Source organism: Schistocerca serialis, chromosome 2 (genome assembly GCF_023864345.2).
Source record: "Schistocerca serialis cubense isolate TAMUIC-IGC-003099 chromosome 2, iqSchSeri2.2, whole genome shotgun sequence".
Lineage (NCBI taxonomy): Eukaryota > Metazoa > Arthropoda > Insecta > Orthoptera > Acrididae > Schistocerca > Schistocerca serialis.
In genome coordinates this window covers 417,121,208-417,146,849 of record NC_064639.1, presented here as the reverse complement: position 1 = coordinate 417,146,849, position 25,642 = coordinate 417,121,208, and the positions used below count along the sequence as shown (strand labels likewise).

The 25,642-nt window shown below is 43.8% G+C and overlaps 1 protein-coding gene across 2 annotated transcripts in view; it reads right to left on the bottom strand.

The window, feature by feature from the left end:
* Positions 1 to 4,083: 4,083 nt before the first annotated feature.
* Positions 4,084 to 25,642, bottom strand: part of LOC126455583 (protein takeout-like) — a 94,817-nt gene continuing 73,258 nt past the window's right edge. The window contains exons 5-6 of one of the 2 annotated variants that reach the window (XM_050091339.1): positions 8,394 to 8,543; positions 4,084 to 4,670 (exon numbers count right to left, since the gene is read on the bottom strand). In XM_050091339.1, coding sequence (XP_049947296.1) covers positions 4,519 to 4,670; positions 8,394 to 8,543 — 302 coding nt within the window. In that variant the 3' untranslated portion in view covers positions 4,084 to 4,518. The remainder of the gene's footprint in view (positions 4,671 to 8,393; positions 8,544 to 25,642) is intronic. The other variant, XM_050091341.1, reaches the window with a different exon arrangement.

Here is a 25,642-nt window from a genome sequence, read left to right as displayed (position 1 = left end):
GCATGGGACATGCCATTTCGAAAATCGTTAGGGAATTCAACATTCTGGGATAGGCAAGGTCAAGAGTGTGCCAAGAATACCAAATTTAATGCATTAGCTCTCACCACGGACAATGCAGTGGCCGACAGCCTTCACTTAACCCCCTGAGAGAAGTGTTGTTTGCATATTGTTGTCCGTGCCACCAGACACGTAATACTGCGTGAAACAATGGCAGAAATAAATGTGGGACGTACGACAAACGTATCCGTTAGGACAGTTCGGTGAAATCTGTCGTTAATGGGCTATGGCAGCAGACGATCGACGCGAGTGCCTTTTCTAACAGCACGACTTCACCTGCAACACCTCTCTTGGGATCGTGACCATATCGTTTGAATCCTAGACGACTGCAAAACCGTGGCTTGGTGTCCCGATTTTAGTTAGTAACAGCTGATAGTGGGGTTCGAGTGTGGCACCGCCGCCCCTGAAGCCATTGACCCAATTCGCCGACAAGGCAGTGTGCAAGGCAGTGGTGGCTCCGTAATGGTGTGCGCTGAGTTTTCATGGAATGGATTGGATCCTCTGGTCCAATTGAACCGATCATTGACTGGTAATGTTTGTGTTCGGCTACGTGAAGACAATTTGCAGCTGTTCATGGACTTAATGTTCCCAAACAATGATGGAATTGTCACGAGGACACAATAGTTCGCGGCTGGTTTCAAGAACATTGTGGACATTCGAGAGAACAATTTGGCCACCCAATTCGCCTGACATCAATCCAATTGAACATTTATGAGAAATAAGCGAGAGGTCAATTTATGTACAAAATTCTGCACTGCCAACACTTTCGCAATTATGGACGGCTATAGAGGCAGCGTGGCTCATTATTGCTTTAGGGGACTTCCTACGACTTGTTGAGTCCACGTCACGTCGAGTTGCTGCACTAAGTTGAGAAATGAAGATCTCACACGATATTAGCAGGTATCCCATCGTCATCACAGTGTAAATACTCGCCGTTCTGCAGTAAGTCTTTTTCTAGAACTTTCGACGCCAACTGACATCGTTTCCACGCCTCCTGACGGTCCTATGTGAGGCCAAGCAGCATCAGCTTTGCCTAACAACATCATCACCCAGCTGCTGGTCTACAAACCGCCGATAGTCCTCATGATTCTGGGTCTGGAGGCGGGAGAACCTCCTGTATGTTGCCTCCTTTCAGCACTGCAGGTGTCTCTAAGAGCCCTGCATTCAGTGACCCCACAGAGCCATCTATAGATCATCAACACAGTGCCGCGCCCTCCGTGGCATTCCGCTGAAACACCACACACGTATTGCTGCAGGCCGAGCACACTAACAGGTCTTACGCTGAAATAGCAACCTCTGCCTAGGAAACTACAAGCGCTACCTAGATCCCGTCAACAACTCTGTCTGGGAATTTTGCTGAAGAAATTATATTATTACTGATACCGTGCTCACCATGGTACTGGTGACACACACACACACACACACACACACACACACACACACACATCGTTCTGGAACAGATATGAAATTACTGGCGTTACATTCTGGTGCAACTCTAAACAGCCACAAGTGTAGTTACTAACAAACACGGACGCTCAATTATTGCAAGACTTTCCGTTGGATATATTAGGCACTCCAAGTAGTATCATGATGACGGAAGTCCCGATCATTCTGTACAAATAACTACCAGAACTTTTTAACAGAACATTTGGAGATAATTCTGTTGCGCACATGACTCAACAGATACACAACAGTACTATTACAGGCCGGCACTCATCTTCTCATTTCCGAGAAGCAGCAGTGGAGGGATGGGGTTTGGGGTGTGGGGTGGGGGAAATCCGTGAATCATCCATGTTATCACCACTGACGTCATCAGTGACACTGCCCTTCAGCTCTCCTTACATACCTGCATACTTCTGTGGTCACTGTTAAGAGACCTTGAGTCTGTTAAGAACGATGCCACTGCTCAGTAGACGAAGGAAACGAATTATTTAGAATAATTAATGACACTGTACCCTGTGGCAGTCTGATGGAATGGCTCGGGTATGGCGAATGCCTGGATAACGTTACCTGTCATAACATATATTGCCAACAGTGAAATATTGAGGGCGTGGTATCACAGTGTGGGTGTGTTTCTCGTGGTTACAGTGTTTACTCCTTGTTGTTGTTAAGGAAATCTTAAATGTGGGAAGATATGAAGACACTTTACATCATTGTGTATTGCAGACAGTAGATGAACAGTCAGAGAGTTTGATTGATTGTATCAGCATGAAAATAACATTCCTATTAGAGTCCAGATCTGGACCCAATGGAGAAGCTTTAGAATGAGTTAGAACGTCGACTCCCCTCCAGACCGCAACTTCCAACCCCACTACATTCTCTAGTTTCGGTTCTTGTGGAGGAGTGGGCTGTAATAGGTTGTATACGGCCAAATAGGTATCGAGATTTTCACTCGTTGTGTTTTCCCTTAAGCTGCTAGTGTGGAGGCTTCTTTGATTCGTTAAATACAGGTTATCTACGTTCAATGTTCGTTGATGTGGCTGAAAGTGTAGCGAACAAAAGTTCGCTTTGTTCTGTAGACATACGAAGTACTTGTGCGAAAGATCAAGTCTTCTAGTGTATACTAGCATTTTTTTGTCATTAGTGGAAAATGGCGTTATTTAGTAAATATCTGTACTTTATAAGAGAATTGTAAGTAAACTGTCCTGCAATGCACCGTCTTGTACCTCATAGAGGTTTTCAGGAAACTATACAATGAGAAATGTGGTACCAATTCTTACTTTTAGTAGATTTTTATGGCACTAAATACATTCAATATTGTAACAACTATCTTGAAAATAAACATAAACATTAGTATTCGCACTCATCTGACATACAGAAGTATAGCTTGCTGGCCGCTCTGTGGGTAACAAAAACGAGATGCATTGTCGTGACTCTCACAAAACCCTCATATTGCAAGAATTACAGAAAAAATATCTAGTTATTGAAAAAGATGTTTAGTCTTTGTCTCTTGATCTTTATGACAACTGTGCAAGTGCTTTTATTGGTTAACATGTTTGGGCTGCAAGGTTTGATTGAAAGTAATGAGTGCAGTGCTTATGCAGGCTTCAATATTCGTAGCCCACACTATTTGTTGCATAATAGACATGCTGTATAACGCATAGCTACTCCATCAGTACGATGCACAGATGTGCGCTCTTGCCCGTGCCCCTCTACACGTTGTGCACGCCCTGCTCGGCAGCGGGCAGCGAGGCTGCTCATGCTGATGCATCATGCAGTGCAGTGGGTCATCTTGGGAAAGCGGGGGGGGGGGGGGGGGGGGGGGGAGGGCGTGAGTGGGTTGAGCTTCAGGAGCTACGCTACCCAAAAAAGCAGGCACATGACGGCAGCTGATGTTATTGCACGTACAATAGCTTACTTACCATCACCCATCATAACAAAACTACTGATTTCTGAGCACAGCCGCAGGTCGCACCTAATTCCCAATATGTGTGATCATTCCAAAAAAGACAGTACCAGATTACATTTGTCCAGCATCGAGGCTCAACACATTATATCTTTCTCCGTTCCTTTCTCCATTTCAGCTGTAGGATTGTGGAATAAGTTACTCTATGGCCTATCTGTTATCCAAAATCACTCTGAATGCAAATATATATTTTTCATCATTAGTGTAGCGCCTTTCTCTGTGCTATCCTCATCATTCTATCTTCGTTTTCTTTTCATCTCATTTGCTAAAAAACACCCTATTACTTCTCACTCTTCCTCTGATCAATCAACTCCCTCTTCACATTCATCCTCCTGTACTGGTATTATGCGTTTCTGTCATGTGTGACTTCTTACATTCGACAGGCACATAAATAGGAAATTGCTTGCTGTTAATAACACTGATGTCTCTTAAAATCACATTTTCCTGATCATACAAAATATGATTATTACTGTTACTATTATATGTTACTCACGTAACACACTGTAATGTTTACTAACAGTGGAAGCGCAATTACACGTGAAATAACTGCATAAACAAATGAAACTTAGGTGTGGCATCCAGGAAATTATTTAGGGAAAATAAAATGTAATTACAGTGTATCGATTACAACAATTTGCATACTTCATCTTTTTATTTATACAATTAGCACATTTAAACACCCATATTAAACTAAGTTTTATGTAATTGGTCTGTTTGTCTGAATATCTCATGTTCATTGACTGAACTGACCACTTCATAACTTGCTCTCCAACGTGACGTGTAAATAAATCGAATATTGCATCCTGAACTAAGACCCCACAACAAGATTTACAATTTCTTTAGCTTTTTTATTTGTGGCGATAATCGCTTTTACTATTTAGGTATCTCAGGTATACGTCTTCATAGCCAATTACGACTTTCTTTAAAGATACTCATTCCAAAGCTTCTTTCAATTCCGCGCCAAGAGCACATCCTCTCATTCAGTAATGTCGCAGGGAATTTTCTTGACTTAGCCGTCTGACATCTGTGGAACGTGACCGCAGGTGGTGGGCGACTTACTCGAGGACCACCTTCCTGTATGGCACCCCGTCAAACAACGTGTCCACCAGGTTCTGTGCTATGGCTCGGTCCGATTCGTACATTGCCGGACCTACCTCTTCAACGAGTGCTTTCCAGTTCTCGTTCAGAACTTTGTTGGTGTTTTCACCTGAAATGAAATCAAATACATTTCAAACTGAAAAAACACTTATTTGTCAACAGCAAACAATACATTTTAGTAAGAGAGGAAATGTTAATGCAGCTTCTACGAGTCATCTTTTAATCCATGCGCTGAGAATCCTACCGCTGCGAAACTAAATTAAATTTGTGCCGAGTACACGGTTACGTAACGTAAAAACAATCCAACGTCGAAAGTGAATGAAATTATAGAGAATGTTTTACCAAGTGTTCAAAAACGGTTCAAATGGCTCTGAGCACTATGGGACTTAACGTCTAAGGTCATCAGTCCCCTAGAACTTAGAACTAATTAAACCTACCTAATCTAAGGACGTCACACACATCCATGCCCGAGGCAGGATTCGAACCTGCGACCGTAGCGGTCGCGCGGTTCCAGACTGTAGCGCCTAGAACCGCTCGGCCACCCCGGCCGGCTACTAAGTGTATTGAAATATGTTGGGTCTATTATTATACAGTTTTTGTTGCGATCAGTATTTCGCAAACTGTTAAAGCTGTAGGGTAGAACGTAATTGTGTTTTCAAACGGGGTTCACATTCAGTGGTACAGCGAATTGGTGGTATCTGTGAAGGAAGGAAACAAGGAAGGTTAGAGTTTAGCGACATGTCAAAACGAAGTCGTTAGAGACTGAGAATAAGCTCGAATTAGGAAGGAAAGGTGAAGGAAATCGGCCGTGCTCTTTAAAAAGAACCGTCCCGGCATTTGCCTTAAATGATTTAGGGAAAAACACAGAAAACCAAAAACTGCATGGCCAGACGCTAATTAGAACCGTCGTCCTCCAGAATGTTGGGCCGATGTGGTAGCCACTGCACCAGCGTACTCGGATATTGAGTGTATTAGAGGGGCGAACCTGAATGTAGTCATATACACAGGGCGATTCACCTGCAACCCACAATGTCATATCTGGGCCTTCTCGCTCGCTACGAGCAAACCATTACACTACAGAGAAAAATTAACAGGACCTTTTTGTAGGAAATTAAATGTAGTTAAATTTTTTATTAGAATACGTTTTCTTTAGAGATGGTAGTTTTCGAGTTATTCCAAAACTACGTACACAATCGATTTTCAAACACTCTCACACTCAGTAAGCTTCGGTCAGCATTTCTAGTAAGTTGTTCATCGCACTTCCTCCTGCCACTGTACAAAAATTTGCTATTCCGCGAATTACCTCTCACAGTCCATCGTTTTTGGTCTTCATTGGCTGGCCTTATTGTACCACCGGCTTAGTCGAGCGCTTCCAAATTGTAAAATTGACATTTTTTACAATGTACATAACAGCTTTGTGAATATCAATAAACCATTAAATCGTTGTACTCTTCAGGCCTTCTGACAACGAAACTACATTACTTGTAGAGGTTAAGTTTGAATCGAATTGTCAGCGTCGTTGGTTTTAGTGTTACGTTTACAAAAGTCACTTTTCTTTCATTCCTTTCGCGGCTACGGTTAAATTAGAAATGCTGACGAAATAGCCGACTACGCTGGTGGTCTAATAGTCCAGTCAATAGAGACCAAAAAAGGTTCGAATATCGGTAATAGTTCGTATATCCGGAAATTCTTGTTCAATGGTAGAAGGGAATTCCTCGACCAACATACTAGATACCGTGACTGATGAGGGATGCGTGTGTGGATGGAGTTGCGTTTCAAGGTCACTTTTGTACGTTTTTCTTGAATAACTCGAAAACCGTGGCCTCCAACCGAACTGCATCCTAGTACAAAACTTAGCTATATAAAACTTCCTGCGAAAATGTCCTGTTAACTTTTTTGCAGTAGCTAGTAATAGTCTGCGTGTAGCTTGCGAGAGAATATGAAAATCTCTCGCGTTGTTTCCCAAGGTCAGATATAAAACTGCGGGTTGCAAAAAACGACATCGGTACAGGCAGCTGAATCTCCCTGTATGACACGCATTTCCGGCTTTACTCATCTGCAGAAATGAGCAAGTAGTAATAGAGCACAAAGCCGTACCTTTCCTTCAACACATTTGAGTTTATAGTTCAACGATCATTCCCTGTATATTCATCCGGGAGCTTCTCCACTAAAAGCAAGTTTAGCTTTTCCCGTTCTATTGACTGACTTTTTTGATAAGACTGCTTGGTGTTTAAAGTCACAGACATTGAAAGAATATGGTTATATTGATACTACAGGGGCTGAGTATATTTATCAGATTCACATCTTTCACATTTATGGCCAAAGCCTCCAGAAAATCACCGTGGCAAATTAACAGTCGCCTTTCAGTGTCTGGAATTCAATGTGATCTGTAGAACGCATTTCCAGTTCGAAAATATCTGTGTTTCGACCTTAACGTAGTTGTACAGTGTGCGGCAGTGTTCATAGTAGGATATTAAAAACACACCGTCAGGCATCAACTATAATTTATTTGTTACGTCTTATGTCAATTAATAGTTAAAGGTATGCCATTTACTAATGTGTAGGTCATTGTCCATTGCGTGGATTACTTTTTGAATATGACTCCTGTCAAATGACGCCCCCTCTGCACAACACATTCGTCTAGGCGGCGTTGGAAGTTTTCCATAACTCGGCGTAACGTATTCCCTGGGACATTGCCGACAGCGGTTCTGATGCAGTGCGTCAGCTCAAGAATGGAGGCACAACGTTTTCGAAACACTTCTTGCTTCAGGTAGCCCCAAATTAAAAAGTCTGCACGTGAAAGGTCAGGTGAGCGAGGCGGCCAAGAAGTGTCACCAAAACGCGAAATTAATCTACCGGTAAATGTCTGTCGCAAGAAATCCATGCAATTCTGTCACCATTTCTGAGTTGAAGGATCGCATCAGAACTGCCGTCGGCAATGTTCCAGGGAATACGTTACGCCGAGTTATGGAAAGCTTCCAACGCCGCCTAGATGAATATGTTGTGCAGAGGGGGCAACATGTGACAGGAGTCATATTCAAAAAGTAATCCACGCAATGGACAATGACTTATACTTTAGTAAATGGCATACCTTTAACTGTTAATTGACATAAGAGGTAATACATAAATTAGAGTAACTGCCTGATGGTGTGCTTTTAATACACTACTATTAACGCTGCCGCACACTGTATTATATTAAATCCTAACAGCACAGTTTAATTATTATTAATTATTCTTATGTAAATATGATGTCTTAATAATGATTGAATTTTAATTCGGAGGGCGAGATGGGATAAGTACCCTGCACAATAGTTTCAGCGGGCTGTTTCAGTAGACTTACTGTTGACATTGACGACACAGGGCGTGAGGTGCTGCCTGCTTGGGAGATTCAGAAACCAAACACGTGTCATTTCTGTCCCACACAACCATCTGATTTCAAAGCGTATGACTGTCAATGATGTGTCAATTAACTGCGACTAATTTACGGTAACATACTTTTCAGAATCTTAATGGAACAAGTACACTGAAAATCATGGATTTGTCGGTCGAATAAATGTTTGTGTAAGAGAATCAAATTGTAGTAAGCATCTGCATAACGAAACAGTGTTGTGTTTCACAATTTAATGTACGTTGAATAGACGCTATGAGATTATTTTTATGTACCAAACTTAACCTCATGTATCAGCATTAATGTTGTAATTTGTCTGATGAGCTAAATTTTCAAAGTTTTTGATGTGTTGGAGTAATTCCACATGCAGTCTATTACCACAAGCTATTTCTTAAAACGATATCATTACATAAGTTATTATCTATACTTTTTTTGAGCACTCACCAAGAAATTTGTCACCGTTGAATAAATTCTGCAGGTTTATTGTCAAGTGCCCAACTTCAACTCTGGAATCCACCACTGTTGCCTTCATATAGTCAGTGCCACCCTTATTAAAAGGTTCATAGTTTATTATGTAACTGACGGTCAGATTTTCTGGAAAAATTGCAGAACTACAGATTATATTCTGACAATGATTGTATAGTAGAAGGCAAAGATAACATGAACGGGAAGACAATGTTGTGCTGGTTATGTAGAATTTACATATGTAGGCACTGAAGTGAATGAGGATGGTCAGGTAAATAAAAAGATGTTAAAGAGTAAATATTAAAGTACAGCATTACGCATAACCGTGAAAATTACAAAAAAATGGTTCAAATGGCTCTGAGCACTATGGGACTTAACATCTTAGGTCATCAGTCCCCTAGAACTTAGAACTACTTAAACCTAACTAACCTAAGAACATCACACAACACCCAGCCATCACGAGGCAGAGAAAATCCCTGACCCCGCCGGGAATCGAACCCGGGAACCCGGGCGTGGGAAGCGAGAACGCTACCGCACGACCACGAGATGCGGGCGTGAAAATTATACTACGACTTTCAGAGAGGCAGTACAACACAAAGAGATTTTTTAGCAACATTAATCACTGTTTGTATGAGATCCGTAAAAGTGATCACCACGTATCTCTTCGTACATCAAGGTGTTGGACAGAGCTGTGTGAGAGGAACATGTCTCTAGAAAACATCGCACCTCGTGGTAGTAATTGGAACCTACAGTACCAGTTTCAGAAGTTGTCATGGTCCTGTCCTATAGTACCACTACCACTGATTTCTATTGGATATTTGGGAATTCTAGCTTTTCTGACTATCAAATTATGTCTGCTACCACTTCCCAAGATGAAAGGGTGCCTCCGGTTAAATGAACGACCTTCTAGTAGTTGGCAGTCATATATACATATTAATGTTAGAACGTTTCAGAAGTTTTCCTTACATAATATTACGTGATATCAATAACGGTAAGAAATGGATATGTTCGATTCTTCTACGAAATTTGCGTGGAATTAGTCGGATGAGCTTCAGTGGAACCAAGAAAAAATATGCCAGCGGTGAAAACGCTAGGACGCAAATTCAAAATGAGAGCGCTTCATTCTTATTTTAAACGTTTGGGCTATTGGTGTCTGACGCTTTTAGGTTAAGAAGTAACAATACTAAAATTTTGTAAGAAAATGAAACACATGATAGATTCGTTTATTAAAAGTAAAGAGTAATTGAGTGTGTGGGGAGGGGAGGGTGGGGGGCAGAGTGGTGGAACTGACGCCATAGAAGTCGTCTTTCACCGAATGCAAGAAGTTACCAGTCTGTGGAACGAAACATGGGCAGTGAGGGCACTTAGCGGAACGCCGAATGTACCACAAGAACTGATTTTTTTCTTTTGTAATCCATTTTCTTTCCCACTTCAATATAATTCTCTTTTTTTAATTTCATTTTTTATTAAGGGACTTCTTATCACTCCTTGAGCCCTGTCTCGCATTCACCGTAACATACACCTTCTTCGGATCGGGAATGTAGCCTATAGCAATTTTTTTCAAAAGCATCGTCTGCGTTACGAAAGTGACACGTAAATACTGAAGACAGTCCTCTTCTTGATGAATATGATAATGTTTAATAACCTCTTCAAGAAGCAAAATACTCATTTTGGGAAAAAAGATGCCTCTTCTTTGAGAAAACTCTTCTTCGTAAACGATTAAGGATCTAGTTTAAAAGACAATAAAAGAACTGAACTTATTGAAGAGTAATGAACCTGTTCTCAGAACCCAGCATCAACTGCCCATGTATAAATATTACTTAAAATCCATGACGATCGCTTTTTAGAAGCTAATGAAATTCCTCCTGCACAACAGTAAAATACTATAGAAATAATAAGACTAACCTTGGAATTATGGAGGACTACCACAGTCATAAATTGTGAAATTTTGATTTACATTTGTTGCCGAGTTTATCTTCTATGATTTAATGTTGTTGCCGTAAATAGTCTCGACAATCACCTGTAAATATTCATTTTGAATGTAACGTGAAAATGACCAGATGTTCCATTACTCAGGCAAAAGTATTATTTTTGTGTGCCAGGTAGAGAGACCAGTCCAGACCCACCGTAATAAATTCAGCTGTTGACCTAGGTGTATATACCATATTTTACGTGCAGAAGCCCACAACTGATTTTTATCTCTGCAAGTAAAAATATGTGCTGTGTAGCCTATTAATTGAACCGAAAAACAATAAGCCGACGTAGCAAATTTTACCCAAAAAACCTTGTCTCTGTGGTAAGGAGTTGATAACCGAGGTGTACCAGTAACTACGTATGATATTTGACATAGACCGCTGGCCGACTGCAGCAAAGATTAAGTCCAAGTAGTACATTTAAGGTGCCAAAGAAAACTGGCCGCTCCTCGAAATTCTAAGTCTGACTAACGGCACTTTTTTGCAGCAAGATAGGATGCAATAGTTTTCGGAGGAATTGTTGTCTTCCCCTCGAGCTGCTGTAGTGCTGTATCTACTCTTGGTCTAGTGGTAAATGTCGCACAGTGTGGACACACAGTCGCGATTTCGCGTCCACTCTTTCGTTTAATTTTTAAACAGCATTTTGTCTGTCTGCCACAGACATCAGTCTGATGGAACATCAAAGGTAATTTTCTACTCATTATGAATCACAAATAACCCAGAAACCCGTCTGCACATGTGCTCGGGGCTGCGACGAGATCAGAACAGTGTATGCTCTAGAGTTTCATCGCCGTACAGTGGCCACCAGCCATCCACCACCCGTCAAGGTAAACGCAGCACAACGCACATTATCACTTAAGTTCTAACATTAGCAAGCATGAAATTGTTTATTATTGTGATTCGATTTCCTGTGTGAAGTAACTTCTATAAAACGAACGAACACAGTTGCACTGACACAACGATCATAGGTTGCTGCGAGCGTATTTATTGGCTATGTTCTTTACCTGAAGTGCTGGTGTTTATCTTGCACTTACGTATTGGACTTTGCATACTTTAATCTAAACAACGCTTTTTGAGCGTTGTAACATAAAGTTTCAAGAGAAAAAATGTCTAACCTTAACAATATACATTTTGCTTTAGGTTTAATACAGAGATGAAAGTAGTGGAAGCTGCACGAAACATTAAAAATTTAAATAATGTTTGGGCCAAGTGCCATCGGATAAATCACGTCAAACAAAGAATTTTCGTTTTACAAGAAAAATTAACGATTTTCCAAATTCAGGAAGTCTTGATTACTTATGCTATGAGCTGTAACCATTTAATCTTCGTGAGACAGATGCATTCAATACGCAAGGCTCAAAATTCTAGCGTGTTCTGATTCAAGGCATCAAAAATCAAACAGTTTAAGTTTTATTACATTTAAACATCATCAATTCTCTTATTGAGAATTTCCATAACATACAGGGCTATTACAAATGATTGAAGTGATTTCATAAATTCACTGTAACTCCATTCATTGACATTTGTCACGACACACTACAGATACGTAGAAAAACTCATAAAGTTTTGTTCGGCTGAAGCCGCACTTCAGGTTTCTGCCGCCGGAGCGCTCGAGAGCGCAGTGAGACAAAATGGCGACAGGAGCCGAGAAAGCGTATGTCGTGCTTGAAATGCACTCACATCAGTCAGTCATAACAGTGCAACGACACTTCAGGACGAAGTTCAACAAAGATCCACCAACTGCTAACTCCATTTGGCGATGGTGTGCGCAGCTTAAAGCTTCTGGATGCCTCTGTAAGGGGAAATCAACGGGTCGGCCTGCAGTAAGCGAAGAAACGGTTGAACGCGTGCGGGCAAGTTTCACGCGTAGCCTGCGGAAGTCGACGAATAAAGCAAGCAGGCAGCTAAACGTACCACAGCCGACGGTTTGGAAAATCTTACGGAAAAGGCTAAAGCAGAAGCCTTACCGTTTACAATTGCTACAAGCCCTGACACCCGATGACAAAGTCAAACGCTTTGAATTTTCGGCGCGATTGCAACAGCTCATGGAAGAGGATGCGTTCAGTGTGAAACTTGTTTTCAGTGATGAAGCAACATTTTTTCTTAATGGTGAAGTGAACAGACACAATGTGCCAGAACTGCGAGCTCGCATCAACGATGCTTGCGAACTCATTGATGGGGACATGCTGCGCCAAGTGTGGGAGGAACTTGATTATCAGCTTGATGTCTGCTGAACCACTAAAGGGGCACATATCGAACATTTGTGAATGCCTAAAAAAAACTTTTTGAGTTTTTGTATGTGTGTGCAAAGCATTGTGAAAATATCTCAAATAATAAAGTTATTGTAGAGCTGTGAAATCGCTTCAATCATTTGTAATAACCCTGTATTGTTACAAGTAATAATTTTATACATTAGTGTCAGCGTTGTTTCCATCTAACATGTTCTGATGGCAAATGGTTCCCCTTTTTTATTAGCAGAAGCTCAAATAGAACTTGCACTGCACACATTCACTGGTTTCATTATCTTAGCGCCTTTTTCAGTCATCGCATATGGTTTTCTTTCACAGTAGACTTTGATACGGTTACTTTATTACTGGTAGCTTATAAGGTCTGTGAATGTTCATTATTTTGCAACCAATGTTATGTTGTCTTTTCATATGTGTTCCTGTGTTTTGGGAATAATACCAATGACATTCTCCAAAAAGCCATCTTTTAAGTTTGTAATGATTAAAAGATGCGTTGCCTACTCACAGTTTTTACAGTGCAGCCACTGTACATTATCCTAATATTTAATGAGATTTCCAGTTATCACTACGCCTAAGACTGAAAAACCAAAATACCAGAGACATATATCATAAAGCAATAATTGTGGCTTGAGTATGTTACCAAATTATGCCTTCATCTTTCACAAATTAATTATGTAACAAAACATCATTTTTCATTCACATGACTAGAACTGGAATATTTTTTGGGTTTTGTGAGTACACAATTATGAAATTGTAGCTCTAAATAACCTATTAAAAGGGTTTCTTTATGTCTGCTCCACCTGCGACATTTCCATTCTACATTCGTACGACAGAGAAAAGCACGTAAGCAAGAATTTTTTCTAAGTCCATACTGTATAATATCATGCCAGTTTGTGTGTATTTAGGCTCCCTTATCTAATATGTTATGTATTATTAAAAAAGACTTTCGTGTTAATGTTATTGTGGTAAGCCGTTATTAATTTACCTTCGTATAGTACATATTTCAACTGCGTTTTCCATTAGTTTATTGAGCACTGCAATAATACATACGAGAGAAATTTGTCCGATTATTTAAAACAGGCTGACGACCATGTTGAGGTGGTTTACTGATCCCATGCCTGCGAAATCCTACTGGTTCCGAGTTAATTGTGTCATCAAGCCAGATTTGAAGTATTTTTTGGTCCAGAAAGGAATTTGCTATGTGGTTATTCGATAAGTATTGAGAAGGTAACCATCTGAGGGCCAAGATCGGAAGAATGAGTGCGAAGGGATGACACTCGAAACAAACTCGTGGATAGCTTTTTTCGTGCCATCAGCAGAATGCATGCAAACGTCATCTTGCAGAAGCAACTCTTGATGCAGTTTTGTTGGTCGTTCCTCAGACCCTGTATATTGTTCCATAGTTGCAGCAAATGCCAACTGCAATACGCTAAGGGATGGTTCGAGAACATTTTTCCACACAGCCAACTTATGATTTGATGCCCCTTTTTCCTTCGCACACTTTCACCCACGTCAGTTTTCGCTACTAAGTACGGTACACACTGCATACAAATCTTGCATTTGGGTGCACCAGACGCTCCTGTCAGCCTGGCACCTCAGGCGGCAGTTATTAATAGTCGAGCGTCCCGTATTGAAATCTTAGCGTTGTGGCGCCTCTGTTGCCCGTCTCTGCTTGGCGTCCGGAGCGTCAGCGTGTGTTGATTGGGCCTCAATACACACACACATACACACACACACACACACACACACACACACACACACAAACACACACACTGGAACAGTAGTCCGTACGGCGCAACACTCTTTTTATGCCATGGGATGCAAAATAACTGTTCACACTGCCCTTTGGCCAACATGATCTTTTGTAAGGGTTCAGCCGTTAATTATTCTTTTTTAAGAAGATAAAAAGAAGCATCATAATTCGTGACCAGTAACAATAACACTTAGGGATTCTTGACAAACGAATAGATGACACTGAAACAAAAATCCCGTAACAGTCACCCTTTCAGTTTCTGTTGTCTTGAATCAGGGCATGCAGTGCTCTTACATTCAACTACTAAACTTTACCTATTGATTGAAACTGTCTCACTAAGGTTAAATGTCACAGTTCACAGATCAGTTATCAAGGCTTACTGGTGTAGGAAATCATTGATGCCATAACAATCTTTCCGTGAAAACTTAAATTCTTTTTTGAAGTGATTTGTTTCATAGCACTGGCCCCACACAAGCTATAAATATTTCGAGCTGCCTGAACTACCTTCACCACTCTATTAAACCCAAAGAAAACAATCTCTTGCTAATGTTAGAACTTTTCCAACTTACAGCTATTTGCCAACGGTTGAACAGCATTCGCAAGATCAAATAAGCAAAATCCAAAACAAATCCGCAAGACGAATACTAGAACTTCAAATTAAAAAATGGCAATTGATGAATACACTCATAGCAGCCTGCATGTGTTGTGTTACTGCACTGTATTCACTCGTTTCATCGAGGTTATTTCTCGTGGAAAATCAAACTATAACAATAAACCATTTCATGCTTGCCTATGCGAGAGCAGAAACACGCCACAAATGTTTCAAATCGTTTTTCTATTACTGGTGAGTTTGAAACTGATGCAAATTATTCTTGTCGTCCCATCAAACTGATAGTCGCAACAAATATGCGAAATGTAGTTTGAAAAATAAAGGAATGGATGGACTTGAACTTGTGTTTGCTTGTACATTGAGCGGCAATTACCACCGAGCCACAAGCAGATAAAGCAGTACCACAGCCCGAAAGGAAGACAACACTTCCTTCAGAAACTCAGTTATCCTACACCCTTCCTCGATTGTGCAGATAACGGGAATTAGGTGTGGTCTGTATTATTGGCATCTAAAGTGAATGGCTCAGACTTATAGTCTCAGCGGCAGTTGGCGAGTGGCCAAGTTTCCTGTCAAAGATTCAACATTAGACTGAAGTATCGAAACGTGCCTATTCTTCCAGATTCTTCTCAGTTTCGTGATGGTTGTTTTATGATTCGTCGATGTGGTGGCAGAGCAGTCATCAATATTCTACAGACCAGAGCTGCCTTGGCCCATAGGGTCCATATCCTTAACAACTACGATCGACATTGCACCGCTTAATGGAACCTCCTCATGTATAATGAAACTTCCAAGGGTTGCTGTAAGGTACTTGCCGAATAAATGGCACAAAATAGAAGACAGACTTGTAACGAATTTCACCATTAAGGCGACCTAAACCTCAACTCTGTACGGGAAGGGCAGTTACAATGAAGGGGACCTTGAAAATGTGATGGTCAGATTACAGTCGGTACGATACTTATTATCATAGGCTTCGGTGGAGGAAGCGTCGCCGCAATGTGATGGAACTTTGACTGTACATAGCAATTAAAAAACTTAAGGATGAAAGAAACTTTCACACAATACGTCATTGCCAAGTAACGTTCGTAGAAGAAACCTGGAGTATACACAGACAGTATGGTCCTGAAGCTAATTGAAAGAAATACCCAATGAAGAGAACAGAAGTGACACTTTTATTCAAAGGCAGTAATTACAGTGATGTCGTCGCAATTTCAAATGGTTCTCTGGACGTTACAAAGAGCGTGACTTCGCTTATTAGCGTTTATAGTGACCACAGATGGCAACTCATACTCTGGACGTTACAAAGAGCGTGACTTCGCTTATTAGCGTTTATAGTGACCACAGATGGCAACTCATACTCTGCAATGTGGTCCCATTCTGACCACAAAGTTGATAAGTGGTCCTTGCGGTAGGGCGTTCCATTCCTCCAGCCGTGCTGTCTAAAGGCGCCTTACCACGGTTCACGCGCCTACGCCCGTCGGAGGTTCGACTCCTCCCTCGGGCATGGGCATATGTATTGTCCTTAGCCTAGTTAGTTTAAGTTAGATTAAGTAGTGTGTAAGTCTAGGGATCGATGACCTTAGCCGTTTGGTCCCATAGGAACTAACCACAAATTTCCAAATTTTTCCATTCCTCCACTAGGGCGGTTGACAACTGCTGGATGGTCATTGGTGCATATGGACGTGGTGCTACACGTCTCCCCATCTCATCCTACACCTGCTTGATACGATTTAAATCGGGGGAAAGCACGGGCCAGTTCATTTGCCAAATATCCTCTCGTTCCAAGGGTTCCTCTACCTGCACAGTTCCATGTTTGACAATATTCCTGAGTGCATTACATGTTTCCAGCTCTCGCCATGTGAGGGTAGGCCCAGCGTTGTCGAATATGACCGTTTTGGTGGCTCAGGTGCTATGGTGTTGGGAGGAATGATGTATGGCCTTACTGATCTCCAAATCTTTGAGCACAGTATACTCATCCGCAACGTTATTGTGACACTGCAGTCCTTCCTCAGGTGCGTCTCAACATAGATGCTTCACTTTTATGGATGACAGTTTGCGACCGCATTGAACAGCGCAGTGGAGGAGTTCGTGGAACGAGAGGATATTGGGTAAATGGACCGGCCTGCCAGTTCCCCCGGCTTAATTCCGATCGAGCAAGTGTGGGATGCGTAGGGGAGACATATCGGAGCACGTCCAAATGACCAGCGACCAGTCAGCAGTTGTCAAGCGTTGGCGAGAAATGGAGACCCCTACCACAAGAATTTCTTACCTATCTTATGTCCAGCATGGAATCTTTGTGCAGAGCATGCACTGCTGTCCGTGATGACAATACACCCGATTAAGAATTATGTCCATTTATAATATCCAGGACACGATAAAAATAAAATGTAAATGTTGTGTGACTAGTGCCTCCCGTCAGGTAGACCATTCGCCGCGTGAAAGTCTTTCGATTTGACGCCACTTCGGAGACTTGCGCGTCGATGGGGATGAAATATGATAATTAGGACAACACAACACGCAGTCCCTGAGCGGAGAAAATCTTCGACCCAGCCAGGAATCGAACCCGGGCCCTTGTGATTGACATCCTGTCGCGCTGACCCCTTTTTTTCCCCCAGTGATCTTTACTGAACAAACTAACAGTACATATATATACACTATGCAAGAGTTCTTCAAGGTACCATTTAAACATATACAAATGTCTGTTAATTAACAAAAAAATATTTCATAAACATTAAATACAACAAAATATAACATATTCTGTCTTCTTCCTTTTTTTTTTTTTTTTGGTAGATGCATGAAACGTGGAGAAGGGTGTTGCATCATGTGACAGGTAGGCATGGCACACCCCAACTTTGAGGGGTACCGAGGAAGACGCTGCGGAGATAACCGGCAAAAGTTTGTCGGTAAGATGGTTTTCGGGTGAGGGTGCTATGTGCTTTCACAACTTTGTACCAGAAGTCGAGGACTGTATGCGGACCACTCTGAAAGAGGTATTCTAAAGCCTGTCCTCGAAACCAGATTACGGTATGGTGCTTAGCAAGAGGGCAGTGAAATGTCTGGGGCAACAACAAGAAATCCGGGGCTACCGTCGTTGGCGGGGCACGGAGGTAAAAGCCCACGATTCGTTGGATGAGGAGCCATATGTTTCGTTTCTGGGGGCACGTAAGACGGTACTCGTCGGTGTTTTCGAGCTGACAGTCAGGGCAGAGTGGGGAGGTGGCCAGTCCTATGCTATAAAGTCGGCTATTAGTCGGGAATTTTCCATAGACTAAAACATACCAGAGTGCAGACACAGACGACGGTAAAAAGGGTGCATGCACACACCCCCAAACCGTTCGCCAGTTAATGTCAGGGTGCTGTAGCACCATGGGGTCGCAAGGGTTCGACAGCATGAACAAACGATAGTAATCTTTTGTACGGGGAGGACAGGAGAATGGAAGACCGGCCCGAACGTAGCTGAGTTCTATGAAACAATTGCCGACGTGGCACAATAATGGAGAAATAGGTGCCACATTGATCGGTGGATCGAGAGAAGCTGGACGGAGGATGTCTAAGAGACTGCGTGTTAAGGACGGGACCGGCCCCTGCCAGTGCCGCAACAGTGTGTGGACAAAGAGTGCAGAAGATCGTGCCCGCACGTTGACGAGTCCAAGACCACCTTTTGCAGGAGGCAGTGTTAGAGTGTTGTAGCGGACTTTGAGAAGTGCCCCTGCTCACACGAAATATCCAAAGGCTGATTGGATGCGGCGGCCATGGAGTAATGGCATTGGGAGGGTCTGAGCGACGTGTACCAGTTTAGGGGCGACACACATGTTGACGTAGGACACACGTTGGAGTTGGTTTAAATTACGGCGCACTTCACCGCGGACATGGTGCCGAATAGACTGCAAAAGCCGTCGGTAAGCGAGGGCCACTGTGCGGTGTGTGGAGCTCGTAAATTCGATACGCAAGTAACGAAGGGTGGTACTGACTGGGAGTGGGGTCGGCACCATGGCCGGGAGGCCGCGCCCAATGTGCACCATAGTCGATTTACGGACATTAAGAATGCTACCAGAAAGACGTCCATACTGGTGGATCCATTGGATGGCGTCATTGAGTTCCGTGGAGGAGCAGTTGAGAAAGAGGAGGTCGTCCGCATAAGCCCTGCAGTGAAAGGTGTAGTCACGCAAAGTGAGACCCTGCAGTCTAGAGGTAAGACCAGTGACGAGGGGCTCAAGTGCAATGGCATATAGTAAGGTAGACATAGGGAATCCTTGACGCACAGAGCGGCGTATAGGAATCGGTCCTACAAGCCTCCCATTGACTTGTACCATCGAGACTGCGGGAAGTAGTAACCGGCGAATGGCATCGACAAAAGGTAATGGGAACCCCATACGTGTCGCCACCATGAGGAGGAATGGATGTTGAACGCGATCAAAGGCACTCGTGAAATCGATGGATACCAGTGCTGCACAAAGGCGACAAACCGACGCCAACGCGATGAGGTCACGGCATTCTCTTAGGGCTGTTTGTAAGGTGGCCCCACAACTACGTGCAATCTGCTCCGGTGAAAGGACCGTAGGTAAGACGGCGCGTATGCGCGCTGCTAAGAGGCGTGCATAGATTTTATAGTCTGCATTCATCAGTGTAAGGGGGCGATATGCAGTGACATGAGACCGTCCCTTCGGCTTAGGCACAGGTCGAAGAATGCCAGTGACGAATTCAGGTGGAGACTTATGACCACAGCAGTTGAGTCCCATAGTGCTCAGAGCCAATTCAGGTGGAATTGGGAAGGACGGAGTAAAGAGTTCCCGAATCATTTCCGTCCAGCGAGGAAGCATCTGGTCCTGGGGATTTGTTCTTGGTCCCGGACGGAGATCATCAGGAATTGGCGTTGCCATCGTTTCATCATCATAAAATTGGCGATAATGTTCAGCAAAGGCAGACACCACTGCCGCCTGTGTTGTGTGGTTAAAACCGTCGGAGGTCGTGATGTTGGGGACGAAAAGTCGACGTCGACGACTATGGTCGGATGCGGCATGGATTGTGGATGGAGTTTCGTCGTGGAGGAGGTCTTGTCGACGGGAGCGCACCACGACACCATGCAGTCGTGCACGTTGGAGAGAAAGGAGACGAGCTTTAATACGCTGTCGTTCCGTATGGGTGTCAGGCGATGGAGGGAGCGCATCGAGCTCACGGAGGACGGCGTAGTGAAAATTTGTGGTGTCTCGATGCCATGCTGCTGCTTCCTTCCCACATTGCATGAAGACGTTTCTGATCGCAGGTTTGGCACATGTGAGCCACCAATGGAATGTGGATGTGTACTGCGGGAGGAGTCTTTCGCAAGACGCCCATGTAGTGGCAATACATTGTCGGCAGTGTGGATCATTAAGGAGAGAGGTATTAAGCTTCCAGTAACCTCTGCTGCGCCACACTGACTGAGGTGGCAGAGCCAGGGAGCAAATGACGGCGCAGTGGTCCGAAAATGCCAAGGAGGGCACAGACATAAAACCGGTCCAGTCTGCTCTCAGAATGTGCTGTATAATGGGTAAAACGGGGGTATTTCCATGAATTTTCTCCCAAACGTCCACTAGATGGAAATTTTCGATTAAGGTGTGCAGCGCCGGGCATGGCGAATAACCAGGCATTTGGTCATGCGGATGGAGGACGCAGTTGAAATCGCCTCCCATGATAAGGCGATCATAGCGTCCAGAAAACAGGGGCGCCACGTCATGTCCGAAGAAAGTGGACCGCTGCCGACGGTTCGTGGAGCCAGACGGAGCGTAGATATTGGTGACGCGCGTGTCGAAGATGGTAACAGCCATGCCCCTTCCACAGGGAAGGATTGTCGTGTCCTTGAGGGGGATTCCTTCGCGTATGTAGAAAGCCACTCACGCCCTGATTGATCACATGTGCACGTGTATGAGTCGTAGCCGTAGACTGGTGGTAGTGTGGCAACGTGTACTTCCTGAAGAAGGGCGACGTCGACGTCAGAGGCCCGAAGCATGTAACATAGGAGCTGCAGCTTGGGTGCAGTGCCAATCATGCTGATGTTCAGTGTGGCGAACCGGTACGTTTGTTTCAGTGGTGGTGGACGCGCATCTACCATCACCAAGGGAAGTATGAGGAGGGCACCGACAGGACGTCCCGTCTCATCAGCTGCAGTGCCTCGCTTTCGAAGTTAACAGGCAGCCTCGTCCGGCGGAGCAACTCTTCCGGAGGAGGGGGCGTATCTTCCTCAATGTCGTCGGCCAATGCTCCGGTGCCGTGTGTCTGTCCAATGTCCATGGGAATTGCGTCGTGGTGAGAGAGATCTGGAGTTGTCGGCGGGGAGACAGGCGTCTCAACCAGCGCACCGATCGTTGCATTGTGCGTGGCGACCTCCATGGTGGTCCCATCCTGCGAAGCGTCTTGTTCATCTTGAATGCTGTCCGCCGACCTCTGTGTGGAAATGTCGGCTAGTTGGGTGTCGTCTTCGTCGTCGCTGGTGGCGACGGTTTGAGAGCCCGTCGGTGAACGGCGGCGGTGTTTGCGCCTACGCGGCAGCGTCCGGTGCGGGAGCCTGTTCGGCGGCAAGGTTGTCAGGTGGGACGTCTGCACCGTCCGTAGGTGACTGAGGCGGTGGGACGTGCCGATCGGAGGGACCGGGGGACGGGCTGGACGAAACTGTAGACGTGGCAAGTAAGTGACCGGTAGGGCGGTCATCGTGGGTGTGACGGACGCTTCCGACAACGGGATCTGAGCGAAACGTCGTTGAATGCATTCAGACCGTAGGTGACCTTCTTTCCCGCAACCGGAACAGACCGAGGTTGGCCGTCGTACATTATAATGGCACGGCAGCCTCCGATACGTAGATAGGAAGGCACGTGTTTCTGCGACTCGATGCGGACCTGTCTAACACCGTTTAAAACGGGATAGGTTTGAAATTGTACCCATCGTTCGCCAACATGTTCCAGAACGTTGCCATAGGGACGGAGCGCCTCGATGACGACGTCTGCAGGTAGTTCGAACGGCAGTTCGAAGATCCTTATCGTTCGTGTGCCGAGACCTGCGTGATCGACGGTAAAGGGTCCGACGTTGCCGTCGGAATGACAGAAGCGCAGTCCACGTTTTGCCTCTAGAACACCTTGTCGCACGCCGCATCGTTGATCATTTTGACGTAGACGGTACTTCTAACTATGGACAAGTGGATACCAATTAGATCCGTTGGTGGTATTTTAACTTCATCACGGATAAATCGTTCTACCTCGAGGGCCTTGGGTCGCGCGAAGTCGGAACAAAAGTTGAAACACAATGTCTTCTTCCGATAGTTGTGCGCCATGGTGGTCTAGAAAGAAAACGGCTCTTACAGCGGCCAAAGTAAACACAAACACACCGTGCGCGCCTCGCCCGTAGCGCTCTGGCACGTGACCGCCTCGCAGCACTGCCGGCGGCAGACTGTTGACCACTCAGCTACCGGGGGCGTACATGACAGGATCATGAACCGCAGTGACTGAATTCAGTTACCGTCTCTGAATAAAAGTGCTTCTGTTCGGCTCACTGAGTATTCCTTTCAGTTGTCATCTGTACTGTCCTATATTGTATCCATCTTTTCTATGTATGGTCCCGGTTTAGTCTAGCTAAGTTACTTCGCAGTGACACGTCATACGAAAATTACTTTCTTTCTTAAATTTCGCACACTGTGTATAAAACGCTGCTTGTAGCTTGTCGATTGATCTCGTCTTCTGCTCTGTAAGAGTACCCAAACTAAGTTCGCTTCGTTGCTCCAGTTAGCCAGAACCAGTGTTAGTAACCAGAATGAGATTTTCGCTCTGCAGTGGAGTGTGCGCTGATATGAAACTTCCTGGAAGATTAAAACTGTGTGCCAGACCGAGACTCGAACTCAGGACCTTTACCTTTGGCGGGCAAGTGCTCTACCACCTAAACTACCCAAACACAAGCAGTAGAGCAACGCCAGTGGGTAACTCAGATGGTAGAGCACTTGCCCGCGAAAGGCTAAGGTCCCGAGTTCGATTCTCGGTTCGGCACACAGTTTTAATCTGCCAGGAAGTTTCAGTGTTAGTACGTTTGCCATAGTCCTCATTCCTAGTTGCTTTCTTTCACCCAGCCGCCATAGCTATTGCTGATTTATACGGCCGTGTGCTCATACTGTTCCGGCGTAAGTGCCGCCGGCACGACCATGAAGAATGGAAGAGCAGAGATGGCTCTGGGGCGACGTTAGCCAACAGTACGCTCTCTAGGATGACACCGAGACAGGAGCGGCCCTACACGAAGAGAATGTAAGCGCCGCGCCGCCTAGCCGCGGCCTGGGTGGAAGACCGGCCGTCATACATACGCTACAGCAGTGACTTTTGAACTATATTATTTTGCCTGCAATGAAATTGTATTTACGGAAGGACACTGATTATTTGCAAGTTGCCATGTGCTTGCAACACACCTTTTTGAATACCCAAAGCTAAGTATTGTCAGTTTAACTTATTGTAATAAACTCCATTAATACGATTTGCTTGAATTGTTGTCTAACGGTCCGGGAACACAGCTACGTAGGCACCCTAAATTAGACGAGTGGGCAGAATATAAAACATAACTAATTTTGATATAGTAAATTTCTAATCATTGAGTTTAACCTATGTTGCAAATATTCGATGATTATTTCTTACGGCGCAGTTAATTCCTCTTGCTTCTTAATGACAATGTTTACGTTATCTGTGTAGACTTGTACCACTGTATGTGAACTGCGAAAGCTAAGATGTGGTAATTTGGAATTCAAGAGGAAAGGATTTCCGACCCTATGGCACACAACGTGGCAGACAAAGGGCACCCCTGTTTGAGCTGCCTGTGTAGGTGGATTGAGCTTTCGCGGGCGTGGTTAATTGTAATTCTGCTTTTGGTGTCCCGAAAGCAGTTCTCGATGTCGCTCAGTACCGCATCTTCGACAGAACTTAGTCTTGGTGTGGCATGTAAGCACCTCCCCACGTATTTGACGAATTCGGCCTCTGACTTGGTAATTTGTGTTCCCTTGTACGATTATTTATCTGATGGATTACCTTTCCTTAATGGTGCTCTGCAAGTTTAACTGAAGGTGGTGACTTCCCAGTCAATTTAACGGTTGTCCAACACTACTGTTGCATGTTGTCTGTTTAAGTCTGTAACCAACAGCCAGTTTCTTATTTTCCTTGCCTTCAATATGTTTCAAGTCGCCACAGAGTCAGAACGCAATGTATCGTCCTTACAACAAAACCATGAGTGCGTGAAAATGGTGATTTTGACTTATATCTCTCGGCGAGTTTCATTTTTCTAGCTCTCTGTTACGGTGAAACCTCTAATGAGTTGTTTTGGTACTGTAAGTAAAAATGCAAGATATATTACCACGAACGTGTGAAATGAGCATGTTTAATAAAGCCACAATATTGGATATGCCTCATTCGCGAATTTAGCACTCCGCTATGAGCTCTCACTGCTCTGTGCGGACTTGAATATGCCACATAATTTTTTTGGTACCCTTAAAACTTTAAATGTGCGATTATAATCCGGTATTTCGTCATAATTTACAAGACTTTGCCCGTAACAACGTGCCTGATAAACTGCAGTTTTTTGCTTGATGAAACCTTTGCTAGACAAAAATATATTTCACCAGAGCAACTAGGAATAATACTACACATTATTTGCTATTCTTTCACTAAGAGCAGTAGGAAAGTCTTAACACGATGAGTGGAAGATGGACGCTTGGGTTAACAGAAGAACTATACGTTTACGTTAGTGTGTGCCTCTGTACAAGAAAATTCCAAACTTAGAATCGATCGATTTATCACGAATTTTTTGAAACAGGTCATGCGAAAATGTAGCGTGTGACTATCAGTTTCACAATAGAGAAGACAGGTACATATGTACCACCGTAAAGGATGGGCACAAATAATTCGGAGTATCAGGTGGAATCCGCAAAGTTCCGCCAACAGCACTGTGCAGTACAACGATTTTCTAAACTTACAAATGATGAGACAGAAATACCCAAAATTGCAGCGCACAATGTTTGTCCCACTATGAAAAAGTGTTTTACTAGGCCAAATTTAAAGGTGCTTTTAGTATATTAACCTTGAGGGGGAAGAGACGACCTGCTGCAAATACGTATTCTGCCAAGGCATGCACGAGAAATCGTCTGACGGAAGCAGGAAAGTTAAGGGGCGCATTGTTTGTTCAGTTTTATTGTTGACTCTTTCAATTGCAGTCCTTTTTTTCCTGAAGCAGTAAAGTTAATATTGGCATCTGATAATGTGATTTACTTTCAGTGCATATGATAACCTTTTTCCAAACCCCCCCCCCCCCCCTCTCCCCCGCAGGAGAAGGAAAGAAGAAAGAAAAATTTTTAAATGTATAAAACAATAAATGAGAAAAAATCGATTTTTAAGTTATTATACTTGATTTCTAAGACGTTCTGAAACAATACATCACATGTATCGCAGATCTAGAGTGATACACATTCATTTTTGTAGTATAAAGGTGCGGTGTGCTCTGTCACGGAGTACTATATTTCTGTATTAAAACACACATCTCTCGCATTCTAGACGTCAAACATTAATACTGAGGTGACAAAAGTCATGGATACCTCCTAATATCGAGTCTGACCTCCTTTTCCCTCCGCATTGCAGCAACTCGGCGTGGAACGGACCCAA